The sequence below is a fragment of the Parus major genome, chromosome 8 (assembly GCF_001522545.3).
Source record: "Parus major isolate Abel chromosome 8, Parus_major1.1, whole genome shotgun sequence".
In the NCBI taxonomy this organism is placed as follows: Eukaryota; Metazoa; Chordata; class Aves; order Passeriformes; family Paridae; genus Parus; species Parus major.
Window position 1 is genome coordinate 30,125,582 of NC_031777.1, and position 12,627 is coordinate 30,138,208.

The 12,627-nt window shown below is 44.0% G+C and overlaps 1 protein-coding gene across 4 annotated transcripts in view; it reads right to left on the reverse strand.

The window, feature by feature from the left end:
* SERBP1 (SERPINE1 mRNA binding protein 1) overlaps positions 1–11,869 on the reverse strand; it is a 15,145-nt gene extending 3,276 nt beyond the window's left edge. Inside the window, exons 1-7 of one of the 4 annotated variants that reach the window (XM_015636624.2) lie at positions 11,803–11,869; positions 9,608–9,770; positions 8,427–8,564; positions 8,217–8,288; positions 7,582–7,656; positions 5,677–5,854; positions 2,355–2,402 (exon numbers count right to left, since the gene is read on the reverse strand). In XM_015636624.2, the coding sequence (XP_015492110.1) occupies positions 2,355–2,402; positions 5,677–5,854; positions 7,582–7,656; positions 8,217–8,288; positions 8,427–8,564; positions 9,608–9,770; positions 11,803–11,854 (726 nt within the window). In that variant the 5' untranslated portion in view covers positions 11,855–11,869. Of the gene's footprint in view, positions 1–2,354; positions 2,403–5,676; positions 5,855–7,581; positions 7,657–8,216; positions 8,313–8,426; positions 8,565–9,607; positions 9,771–11,802 lie in introns of all 4 variants that reach the window. The other 3 variants (XM_015636623.2, XM_015636626.3, XM_015636625.3) reach the window with 3 other exon arrangements.
* Between the last annotated feature and the right edge of the window lie 758 nt (positions 11,870–12,627).

The window sequence follows — 12,627 nt, forward strand, 5'->3', positions numbered from 1 at the left end:
CACCAAAATCCTCCATGGAAACAAACACCAAAATCCTCCAAATAAACAAACACCAAAATCCTCTTTAGTGCACCTGAGCTCTGGCCACCACAGCTCACCTCCCATCACACAAAGCCTTCACCTGCTCCCTGGAGGGACTGGGGGAACTTGGAATTTCTCAGCAACCCAGGTATTTTGCCCTTCCAGGATAATTCATGAGTTCACACAATCACTGAGGTTGGAAAAGGCCTCCAGGACTGAGTCCAACCTGCACCCAATCCCCACCTTGTCAGCAGTCCTTCCCTGGACACCCCAGGGATGGACACTCCAAACCTTCCTGGACAGCTCCTTCCAATGCCTGACCACCCTTTCCATGGAGAAATCCTTCCCAAAATTCCATCAGTGTGTCCTTATCCCAGGCCGGACTGACATTACCAAGCCAGTACAGAATGTCATGTTGCAGCAATTCTCATTTTTGTGTCCCTTTTCCATCAATTCCATTCTTTTTCCACTCTTGATCACTCATCCTTATTTTGCTCCCTGAGGATTTACACTTTATTTACTTCAGCCCTTGATAAATCCTTAAGACCAGGGATCTGCTGAGAGACAATCCCTCAGTGCTCTGCATTCACTAACAGCAAATGAGACACAAAAAACTCAAAAACAACTGAAGGAGCTGAAATGGATCACCAGTGACACTGGAAAATGGGGATTTCAGCACCTTTGCCATGATATTCTCTTACTGGTTTGCTCCCAGTGCATTTGGTGGAAACCTGAGCCTGGAGGAGCAAGGGATGCTCCCAGGAGTTACAAACACCAACAATGTTATTATTCAGCACCTTGAAAAATTTCAGTTACACACTGAACCCCACCAGGTGTTTTTAAAGCAATTATTTCTCTTATTTTACACAGGTGTTTTTCCCATGTGCAAGAATGTTTTTGGCATCTAGGATAATATAAAAAATGTAAAAACCTGCTCATTACAGCTCAACCATGTTTTGCAAACAACATCCAAGACTTTCCTTCCCTCCAAGCCCCCAACTCCTGGTACAGCAATTTCCTGGTTTTCCTACACAAATGCCACGTGCAGGCTCAAGCTTCCCAACTCCAACTGACTTTTCTGCTCTAGTTACACAACATTTGGACTTTCAAAGGCAACACATTGTGCAATTAAGCCTTGTACTCTTTAATTACCATTTTGGAGGCCTCACAAGGCTGCCAGGGGATGGAGAGGTCTGGAGTCAGGGATTCCATGGGTCCTTCCCAAAATCCCATCTATCCCTGCCATTCCCCCCTTGTCCTGTCCCTCCAGTTTAATTAAAAATACCCTTTCCATGCTGCTTGATTTCCAGCACATTCCACTGGGATGTATCCCACAGAACAGCTGGTCCCTAATTCACTCTTGATTTTATTCATTTCATTGTACACCTTTCCCTTGGAAATCTCTTTTGCCAAACTTTTTGTCTCAACAAAGAAAAGCCATTGCACGCCTCAGCCTGACATGGCACTACTCAAACCTAACAGCAACACTCTGTAAAACACTACAAAACTCCTTAGAGATGTTTTAAATTCCTTTCTGACCATTTCATTTGTTATCTCCAGTTTTTATCACTGCAGGGGACTGAGATTCTATTTCCAACTACTGGAAATTACAAATTAGCCATGTGGTAATTCCCTTTTCTGAGTGGTGGGATCAGTGGATTTCTACAATATTTCTGTGCATTTCTATCCCTATGCTCTTTTTATTTAAAAACCAATTGCTACAGTTTACTAAAAATCATTTGTATTTCCACAACTTGACTTTGGTATAACCACTGAATCAAAAAATTGCAAATGCCCTGTGTAAACTGATAATTTCTCTATCCAAAGTAATTAAAGCTCTTTCAAAAAATTCCAACAAAAGACCTGGCACATTCTCCTCAGCCTCTTCCATCACTTGGGTGATAAGTCAGACACACTGAACAAGCTGCTTATCCTGAATAATCCTGGGAAACATTAAATTTCTATGTATCAATAGTGCTCTGATTTAATAACTGATCACTTCTTGAAGGCAGTGATGTGCTTAAGGGTCTTGGGGAAGGCTGTCAAAAATTAAAAACAAACTACCAAGAGAGCCAAAGCACAGTGAGAGATGGAAGAATAAATAAAAAAAATAGAGACTCACAGTAGAAGCTTTTATGATAAAGGTTTGAAATCAGCAGGATGAGGAGCAAGAGGACTCTAAAACCATGCTGGGTGCTGGATGGTGCAGAGTGAGACAAGAAAAGCTCTGTGTTTAATAAAATTCTCTATTTTGGTGAGTTTTTAGCAGCCAAACGTTCCCTGCTGAAGGGGCTGATGTTAAAACCCAGGTATCAGAGAGAAAGGAGCAGTACCTCATTTGAATCCAGCAGACTCCCCTGCATTTCTGTCATCGCCTTTGTCTGGTGACAGTTGTGTGTCCACGCCAAAGTGACAAAAGGAACAAAGGGAGAAAACAAAAGGAAGAAATGAGACTCAACTCGGTACAGGAACACCAGGTAATCAGGTCACACGAGCTGCTGGGGACAGATGGCACCGAGCACACGGAGCACAGGGACGAGGAGCAGCCGTGCAAGTGGCCAGAGACAGCACGGGATGGACGGGGCAAGGGTGCAGACAAGAGAAAGCTCAGGTGGACACCAAAAAAGGCTCAGGTGGACACCAAAAAAAGGCTCAGGTGGACACCAAAAAAAGGATCAGGTGGACACCAAAAAAAGGATCAGGTGGACACCAAAAAAAGGATCAGGTGGACACCAAAAAAAGGATCAGGTGGACACCAAAAAAGGCTCAGGTGGATGGACACCAGAAAAGGCTCAATGGACACCAAAAAAGGCTCAGATGGATGGATGGATACCAAAAAAAGCTCAGATGGATGGATGGACACCAAAAGGAGGTGTGGAAGCCCTGGCAGACCACACATGCAGGCTGCTCTCCAGCGTGGCCACACGTCAGGCACAAGAGTTGGGATGTTTCAATCACTGCTCATGGAAATCTTCCTGCAGAGCCTTCACTCAAGAGTCTTTCCTCCCAACTCGAGGAGATGAATTATTCTTTTCCAAAATACATTTCCTAATGTCCCACTGCAACCTCCTCTAAGGAAGGGACTGGATTAGTGAGGAGGTTTAGAGGCACAGCAGGGACAGAGATCTCCTGGGTATCAGTTTTTCCAGGACTCCTGGATTCTGCTTTTGGGATAAATTTTAGGATCTGTATAACTTTTTCCTGTTTTTTGCAGGAACTGAAGGCTCAAGCCACCAAAACCAGCTGCAGAGAAGAAGATCTGTGGTTTATGGCATAACCCCGTGCCCTGGGAAGAGGCTCACTGGACCAGGGCTGCTGATGCCCCTGGATTTCAGATTAAAGCAGCAAGAATCCAGACAGAACTGAGAATTTTACCAGCACCTGCTGAGTAAATGGGAAAAAGAGGAAAGACCTCAGGCAGGCCAAGCATTTCAGCCCTCAGAGGGGAGGACAAGCAGGAGGAAAAGGAGGACAGCTCTTTCCCAAGACTGAGGCAGATGAGCAGCATCAGATTCCTCATTCTCCCTTTTCCCAGACTCCTGGGGGGAGTTTTCCAAGGAGTTCTCAAGCTACAGGAATGCAGGTGTTCACCACAATGCTTCGAATTTCTGAGCCATCTATTGGGACACACAGTGTTTCTCAGCCATAAGAGTACAGAAGATTTGGGACTGAAAACCAAAATTTACCTAGAAACCAAATCACATCCACACATCATCTCCCTTCTTACCAATGAGAATCAGAGAAACCTTAATTTCTTGACTCCTAAGTACAGCCAAGAGGACAAAGAGAGGAAACAGCAGGTGATTGGTGGTTTTTTAAAATATTTTGCCTTCTAAAGCTGCTCACAAAGGAGCTGCAGTGGAAGCTTTCCTAACGCCTGTATTATAGAGCTATTCTCCTATAATCCTGAGAGAAAATCCCCACACTGCTTCCCATGGGATCAGAGAACAATGAAGAAGGGAGATGGGGAGACACATCTGCTGGATGTACAATAAAGCAGGCTAAAAGCAGCTCAATTTAAAGGCAGATTTGTTAATACCTCACTTTCATGCTTACACAGCAAGAGGCTGTTACCTTCTTATGTGATGGGGCTAAAAATATCCAACTTGTTTATTTGAGAAGTTCACCTCTTAAATAGAACAATCTACTAATTATGTCAGGTCTTCCATGGGAGTAATTTGATTATTCACAGGTTTTGTTCAGATTCTTTTATTTCTTATTGTTTATTGCTTGGTTTTTTGGTTTTTTTTTTGGAGTTCACTGATTCAGTTTTCCAATGGAAAATACAGGCTGGATCTTTCTAGCCTCTAAATTTCTCACAAGTAGCATCACCTTTACCACCACATGTGCTCATATGTTAAAAAAAAGTGTCCTCAGATGAGTAAATGTCAAATAAATCTGATTCAGAGACACTGAGGGAATTTGAAGAACTACAGGTTTAGTAAATCTTGGTGAAGTACATAAACACTTCTGTTTAATACATTCTTTCAGTAAACAGCAACTTTAAATAGAACTCAAATTCCCTTTTCTACCCAAGCCAGAGAAAGGATTTCAGATTAAATGAAATAAAGGATTTCAGCATTTAACAAACACTTCAGTGAACAGCTCAGACAGAGGAGACACAGCCATGCAATCCTTTCAAGAACTGAACTACCCCACACAGCAAGAAGACAGCCTGATTTGTGACCAAACTCTGAGTTCTATCAGAACAGAAATGAAACTTTCACTGGAGCACTGAGCAGCACCCCCCACCTGCTTTTAAATCCCAGCTCCCAGGATAGAAACTGGCAAGGTGTGAAAAAGCAGGAATACATTTTAGGAGAGCAAACTGAGTATTACACACTACCCAGCCACTTCAAAGGACTCAGCACCATCAGTACACAAAGTTGAAGCCACCAATCTCTTAAGTGAGCTACTTAACATATTACAGAGTGTTAAAAACAAAGATTAAAACTAAAGATTAGCACAGCCCTGCGTTACAAAACAAGAGCTCTCAGCACTTCCCTCCCTTGTGCATCTCCCCTTGCCACTCTTGGAACAGAATAATGAGCATTATGTAATGCCTGAAATGAGAAACTACAAATTTAAAACAATTCTACAGCAGCTATGCTGAGTGCCACTGGAGCACAAAACCCTTTTCAGGAGCTTTCCCAAGAGCTTGTCTGTGTCACAGCACTCAGTGAGGAGACACCCACGTCTCCAATTTAAGATGCACGGTTTGGGTTGAAGGTCTCTGAGGCATGACCAGTCTTCCTTCAAGCTGACATCACTTAACAAGCAGCATGAATCTGTGTACTGCACAACAGATGCTAAATAACAAGAGTTGCCTTTTTTAGAAAGCAAACTTGACAACATTCCCCCAAAAACTCTCACCAAGAGGCAGCTCTGACAAACCTAAGGGCACAGCTCAGCTCCTAAACCCAACCACAGTCAGAATGGCCACTTGTGTTACTGCAGAAGTTCAATTCTGCTAAAAGAACATTGTTCAAATAAACAAGAATGAACTTCAAACTGAAAAAAAAATGCTGTTCCCACTTTCTAAACTTCCAGCTACAGGTCAGCATCTCCCAGACAGGGGCTGCCACTCTAAAAAACGCTCATCAATAACAAAACCTTCACAAAGTGGACACTCCAAGTATGGAAAGGCACTTTTACCTCCTCACTCTTTGACTTGTGGAGCACAAATCCTTTTTTCCATTGCCCATCAGCTCCCTCGTTTGGTTTGCGGATGTTGAACTCGACTTTTGCACGATCCTTGCTTTGAATGGCTTTCCACTCATCCAGGGTCATTTCCTTAGGGCCTTCTTCCTTAACTTCTTCAACCTCATTCTCTCTGTAGTGAATTCAGGGAGATTATGATCACAACTGAGGATTTACACTCTGGATGCAATTTCAAAATCATTTGCTGGCTGGTACCAGGTTATAAATTGAATTTCGTCAAGGATTTGGCAGTTAAGAGGTGAAAATATAAACACTCAAAGGAAAATTCATCTCCTTTAGAGGGAGTGCCAAACAAAATTACACCCAGCCACCTCTGAGCACAGCAAAATGTGAAAATTAAAACTGACCCATGTCATCAAATCTCCATATTACTGTCAATTTTATTTCCAAAACTGAAAGCTTAACTTCTGTCGTGACTCGTTTGGAGCTCCTTCTCCCCTTTTTGAAATACATCTCTCATAAACATTCAAATCAAGGCAGTGAGAACTTGTTCTTCCCACACTTTTCAAGCTTTTTAGTATTTTAAAAACCAGAATTTAAGCAGCTTGGGATAATTTGCTTCCTTTGTCGAACCAAAGACAATTATTCAAACAACTTTTACTTCCAGCTAATTTGAAAAAATAACAGCACACACCTTATTTGTGAGATACAGCAGCTCTACCTTGTGCCAAAGGCTATTTTTAAGTAAAACAGCCCCTGTGCTCAATAACAGGATCATATTCCAGCTACTGGAAGCCTCTGGTCATTGTTCAGTGTGTGTTTATCCAACTGAATTTCTGATTTATAGGAAACCAATGCTGTGGATGTGCAGCAAGGAGATCATGAAAGCCTCGATTTCAAAGGTTTTCATCTGGCAGCCACTAATTTTCAACAATAATGCAAAGGTTTTATGTCAAAATTGCTGTATTTCAGCTTTTTCTCACTGTGTAGGAGAGAATGATTTTTGACATGGGATGTAATCAGGATTTGTTTTGTTCAAGGCAAAGATTTTCCTGCAGTAAAACATCCTCTGCTGAAACATTGAGGGTAAAGATCCACATAAAACCAGTCAATTAAAAAGTTACATACGTAGAGATGCTTTTCTATATAAAGTTCTATAAAGTTTTCTATATAAAGTGAGGCAATCAAGCCATAGCAAACACCACATTAGGAATCATTAGGAACAAGTATTTCAAAATTCTGTTTGGTAATTTTTTTTGAGTCCTTTACAAAGCCCACTCCTCATTAAAATACAACATTTAGTCACACTAGGCTACCATAAAAATTTGTATTGTATTTTTACATCAACTCAGTATCACAAAGGCTGCTTCTGCTTCTCTGGTTACTCTTTCATTCATCCAGTCCCTGGTTGCTTCTGTAACAGTGTCCAAGTGAGATGGGAAGAGATCCAGGTAACTTTGAAAACTGCCAGGAGAATGAGGGATACAACCTTTCTCCCACAGCTCAATCACTTCCCTCTCCAAGGCTGTTTTCCAAAATGAAGTTTAAAAAATTGCCTCCCACTGGCATTTTTACCCCATTTACTTGGTGTTTCTACCTAGTCTGAAGCACAGATGCTTTTGGGTTTGGAATTTGGAGCTGCAATCCCAAGACCAGAAGTGTATTAGAAATTATTATTCATAAATAAATCTGAAAGAGCCTGCAGGACACCAAGGAATGGTTTAAAGACAAACATTTCCAGACATGAGGTTTTTAAGGAGACTCATTCAGCAGCACTGTGGATGATCTACTGATAATCTGAGTTTGGCCACACAGATGTGAGAATAAATAGCAGAGGTTAAAGGTAATGCAACAGCACCTCTGAAGCAAGCCAGGAGCACGGAGAGGGGTGGTACTCACTTATTTTCAGAATCAGCAGGCGGATGCTCCTCTCCCTCTGGCGTTTCCTCAGTTACAGCTGACTGATCCAATTCACTGCAATTACATAATGTTGGGAGTTGGGGCTTTTTTACAACTTCATCCCTCCTTAAAGATCCTTGTAAGATTAACTATCACGGTCTATGGTGGATTTACTGTTTCAATGAGGACTGATGCTCTCTGTGCCTTTTAAATTCTCAGCTGTTCACTTAACTAATGGTTTTCCCCAATGCTTCCCCCTACCCCTCCTGAAAGGCTCCCACTGTCCCTTAAAACACAAAATGGATTTGGACATTAAAAATAGATTCCAATGGGATGGCTGAATTTTTGTAATACAAAATGCATGCTTATCCTGATCAAAATTTACTAGAAACAGAACAAAGAATTGTTACAAAACCAGCACAAGACCTCCCAAACTTCCCCAAAATTCTGCCTGAACAGTGAAGCCATTCTTATATTACAAGAAATCACTGGGGTTTTAGAACTCTGCAGAAGCGTGGCAAAAATCACAAGAGATCAAAGGCAAAAAGGCAGCTAAATCTGGCTGTTCTGCAAGCCATAATTAGGGCTGATTAACACAGTGCTAATAGTTCAGTGAGCAATGACAGGTTACTAACGTTAGCTCGTCTTTGACGGTTCCCCAGTTGTGTGATCCGCTGCCACCGCGCTTGTCCTCGTGCTTTAGGCCGCTGAAATGTGAATGTGAAACAGAACTAACAAAACTGAGTTAACATCATAGTGTCCAGACACAGAAATTCAACAGATCAATTTTAAATGGGAGGGGTCAGAGTGGCAGAGAAAAGGGGCAGGGAAAGGTGAAGACTCACGATCTATCGCTGCCGCTGTGTCTGTCAAATTCCCGTTTGCCACGAGAGTCAAAGCCATCCCCTCGGCCCATCCCGCGCCCGCGGCCACGGCCCCGGCCCAGGCCTCCACGTCCACGCATGGGTCGCTCCAGGATGGGTCTGCCATGGAACAGCCACAGGTCAGGGATTCACTCCAAAAATGGACAGCATTTCATTGTCTTGTCCTCTCTCAGGATTTTATTTACTTGGTTTTGCTTTGGTAATTATTGTTTGTGAGATGGGGCAAGCGATTCGACTCCAAAAATGTACAGTGGGTTTTGTGGTTCCTTTCCCCTCTGAGAACTTTTTGTTTTTCCTTTTATAACTGGTTTCTAGCTGGGTTCAGGCTCTGATTTAAGAGAAGTCACTCCCCTACTCCTGGAAGTGTCCCAGGCCAGGTTGGAAGGGCTTGGAGTAACCTGGGATCACGGCAGGTGTCCCTGCCCATGGTATGGGTTGGAACCAGACCATCTTTAAGCTCCCTTCTAACCCAAACCATTCTGTGAGTTCCATGATTTTAGGATCCAGAAACAAATGCTCAGGATTGTTGTTTGTTTACATCTTCTGCCATTAATTCCAAAATCTGGAATGTAGTTAATACGGCAACTTCAACTAAACTCTCTTTTATCCAACTTACTTTTAAAAGGATTTTAACTTTAGCAACTAAAACTTTAATATTTGACCATTACTTGAATTCTAGCTGCCTCACAATACCCAAGACAATTTAAATTTCATGTAGATCTAAGATGGCTTCGCCACTTCCAGTTGCAGCCAGGGTGTAAACAGCTACTGGACAAACTTTAGCTGGCTTTAATTCAGCTGTGCAAATTAAAGCTACAGCTGTAACAGCAAACAAATCTCATCCTGCAGGAAACAGCTATGCTTGGGTTCCCTTCCTGAGCTATAGATGCAATGAAATATGATGAGTATCTTAATTTGAACCATAATTCAGTTTTACCTGGGAACCTGGTCATGTAGATCATTCCCAAGCTAAAACTTAAAAGTTTGCAAACAAAACCGTGGAAAAGGGAAGTGTTATCGTCTCCATGAGAGGAATTTAATCTTGATTCAATCAGCTTTTTTTTGCCTGAGCAGCAGAAGTCAGGACAGCCCTGTCCTGTCCAAGTTAGGAAAGCTGTTTATCATCAAGACAAAACTCTTACTTATCCACAGAGAACTCTCCTCCCTCGCCCTTCTCCTCGGCGGGTTTCTCGAAGCGGCGCTCGCGGGGAGGTCGTCGCTCGGGTCTCCTGTCGATGGGTTTGCCTTCGCCCTGCTGCTGCTGCTGCTGCTGCTGATCAGGCCTCCTGCCAATCCTCCTTATCCCTGAAACATCAGGCCAGGCACATCAACGGAATGTGGAGTGCTCCGACACAGATACCGACCCCCCCAGGCAAACACGAGGGAAGAGAAGTTTTATTTCTGCAGAAACTGAGCGGCTCCACTTTCACCCGACTCTCCTCAGTCACATTTTTACCAAGGATTTCAAATTGTGTTTGACTGAAAACTTAATCCCTACTGAAATGACAGGGGCAGTTTCCAAAGATCAAGGTAAGCAAGATTTTATTACTATTTTTTTTCCTCTGAAAGGTGCTTTTCAGGTAAAACAAGTGAGTTTCATTTGAAGAACACCCAAAAGAAGTGAGCATCACCTCACTGGCCCTAAGACAGTCAATCCTGTGCTCCTGAGACAGTGCTGTTCCAACAGACTCCATGATCCTGGAGGTGTTTTCCAACCTAAATGATCCCATGATTCTGTTCTTGGAAACACTTCTGGGGTCCTCACCTTCACGGATCCTCCCAGCCCAACATCTCTGACAAAGATTCTCCTTCTGGTGCACTTCTCAAAACAGCTTAAGAATCTGCGGTGCCACCGAGCTGCCCAACGTTCTTCCTCCCTGCCTAGGCCTCCTAAAAGGGCTTTTATTGCAAATAAAAACCTCCCATGGACATTCCCTTCTTTACCAAGCCCTCTCAAAGATCTAACACAGTCTTCTTTTCCACTCATGTGAAAGACCTTGTTTGCTCTTCTTTAAAAGATGAGGACACATTGCTGTTTTGTTTTACCACTTTCTTGCCAAAACTTAACTTGGCTTCAAAACTATCGAACCAGCTTTTAAATTCAAAGCTGATTTTTAATTATTTTTTTTTAAAGAACCAAGTTCCTGCCTAGCAAGCAATGTCAAATTTGGGTGGGGCTACAGAAGTTGCAGTTGTAATGATATCCAAGCCAACACACCCAGATGAACAATGTCTCCCTCACCTTTCCAAGCTGTATTTAACATGAAGTTTGCATGGCACACATAGCTCCCTAAGCATTCCCGAGGAAACAAGGGGTTAAACTCAGCATTTGGAGCAGGGCTCTCCAATGAGGACAGGCATTCCATGTGAGGAGGAGAAGCAGGGAGAGGAGCAGGCATGCTGCAGAACTGGAATGGAACAGCCATTCAAGTTTGAATTTCGAGTTCAACACCCTGCACTCAGAAAAACCCGGTTCCTGCTGAAACCTAACTCAAAATACGAGTTACTTCTCATCATCACCAAGCTTTGAACTGCTAATTCAGCAGGCAAATCACTTGCAGCCTTATGGAGTAGTGGAAGAGCTTAAAACACATTCACACAGGAAACAAACCCTGGCATCGAGCACCTTTCTGATGCCAGAACTGCAAAAACAGCCACGCACAAAAATAGACATTTTCAAAGTGGAAACTGGCTTTGTTTACACTGCTACAACAGCAGCCCCGACTTTCCCTCTTTCACTACCATAACAAACCACCAAAATATGTATTTTTCACACTGCTCTTGACATCAAGATGTGAAACTCAGCAGGTGAAGAGGGGCTGCCAGCCCTGCCCAAACCCCTCCTGCGGTGCCAAAGACACGGCCAGGTCCCAGGTGTGTCTCATGGGGGGCAGCACCGGGACCCCGAACCTCACTAAGGCTCCCAGAGAACACTGGATTAGCGAATTGGGACCCCGGAGAAGCCACTCACTGCATCCCTCCCACAGAAAACACTCCTAAGCATTAATGAGCGAGAGACCCACAAGCAAAGAATATTTCTAACATAGCTCCTAAATTTGTCTTCTCACAAGGTGCTTTCGAGTAACATTTATAACACCCACTTTCGAAAACAATACATTAAAACTATTTCCTTCTTTAACAGCATCAAACAGCGGACAATCAGCATCACTTTGGAACACAAATGCGGAAGCACAAAGATGCTCTCACGTAGCACCGTGCTCTGTGAAAAGCTTGTTGAAATCGCAGTAAACCCGTTATTCCCTTGTTCCTACATCACCTGCTGTCAGCACACTCTGATGCTTTTCGAGGATTCCTCTGAACCCGAGTTGTGACCCACCTGCCGAGCGCTGAAGTTTGGGCGCGGTGGAGCTGCCTGCACGGGACGCCATGTGCCCACATCCCTCCCTACCCATGTGGGGACCTGGCCTCCTAATTCCCAAAGCGTATTCTTCGGTCTGTTTACACTTCTGTCTCTTTTTTTCCAAAGTTTTTTTCGTGTAGGATGTCTTCGAAATTTACAAAAGCTACGAATTCGTGCAAGTTGTTATTTCAATATATATGAAAACAAGAAAATTGCTATCAACGCTGTCCCCCTAGAAAATGACCCAAACAGATTTTGGAAAGCCCAGGAACTTCCAGATATCCTGACAAATCCATCGGACCACCTGAAACACGAGTCAAGTTCAGTCCACAAGGCTGGACGGGGCTTGGAGCACACCCTGGTCTAGCGGAAGGTGTCCCGGCTCATGGCAGGGGGTGAACGAGAAAGGCCTTTCCAACCCGAACCATTCCAGGACTCCACGTGCCGGTTTAGATGGGATATTGGGAAGAAACCGTTCCCTGTGAGGGTGAAGAGGCCCTGACACAGGGTGCTCAGAGAAGCTGTGGCTGCCCCTGGATGCCTGGAAGTGTCCAAGGCCAGGCTGGACGCGGCTTGGAGCAGCCTGGGACAGTGGAAGGTGCCCTGTGGCAGGGGACGGAACGAGATGGCCTTTAAGATCCCTTCCAACAGGAGCCAGTCCACGATTCTCCTCACTGCTGGGATTCCCCATTCCGCGTTACCCCTGTCCCTCAAGCCGGCACCCAGGCAGCTCCGGCCGCCCCGCACGCCCGACTCCATTTTGCGCGGGCCGGGCCGGGCACACGTGGGGCCAGGCGAGCC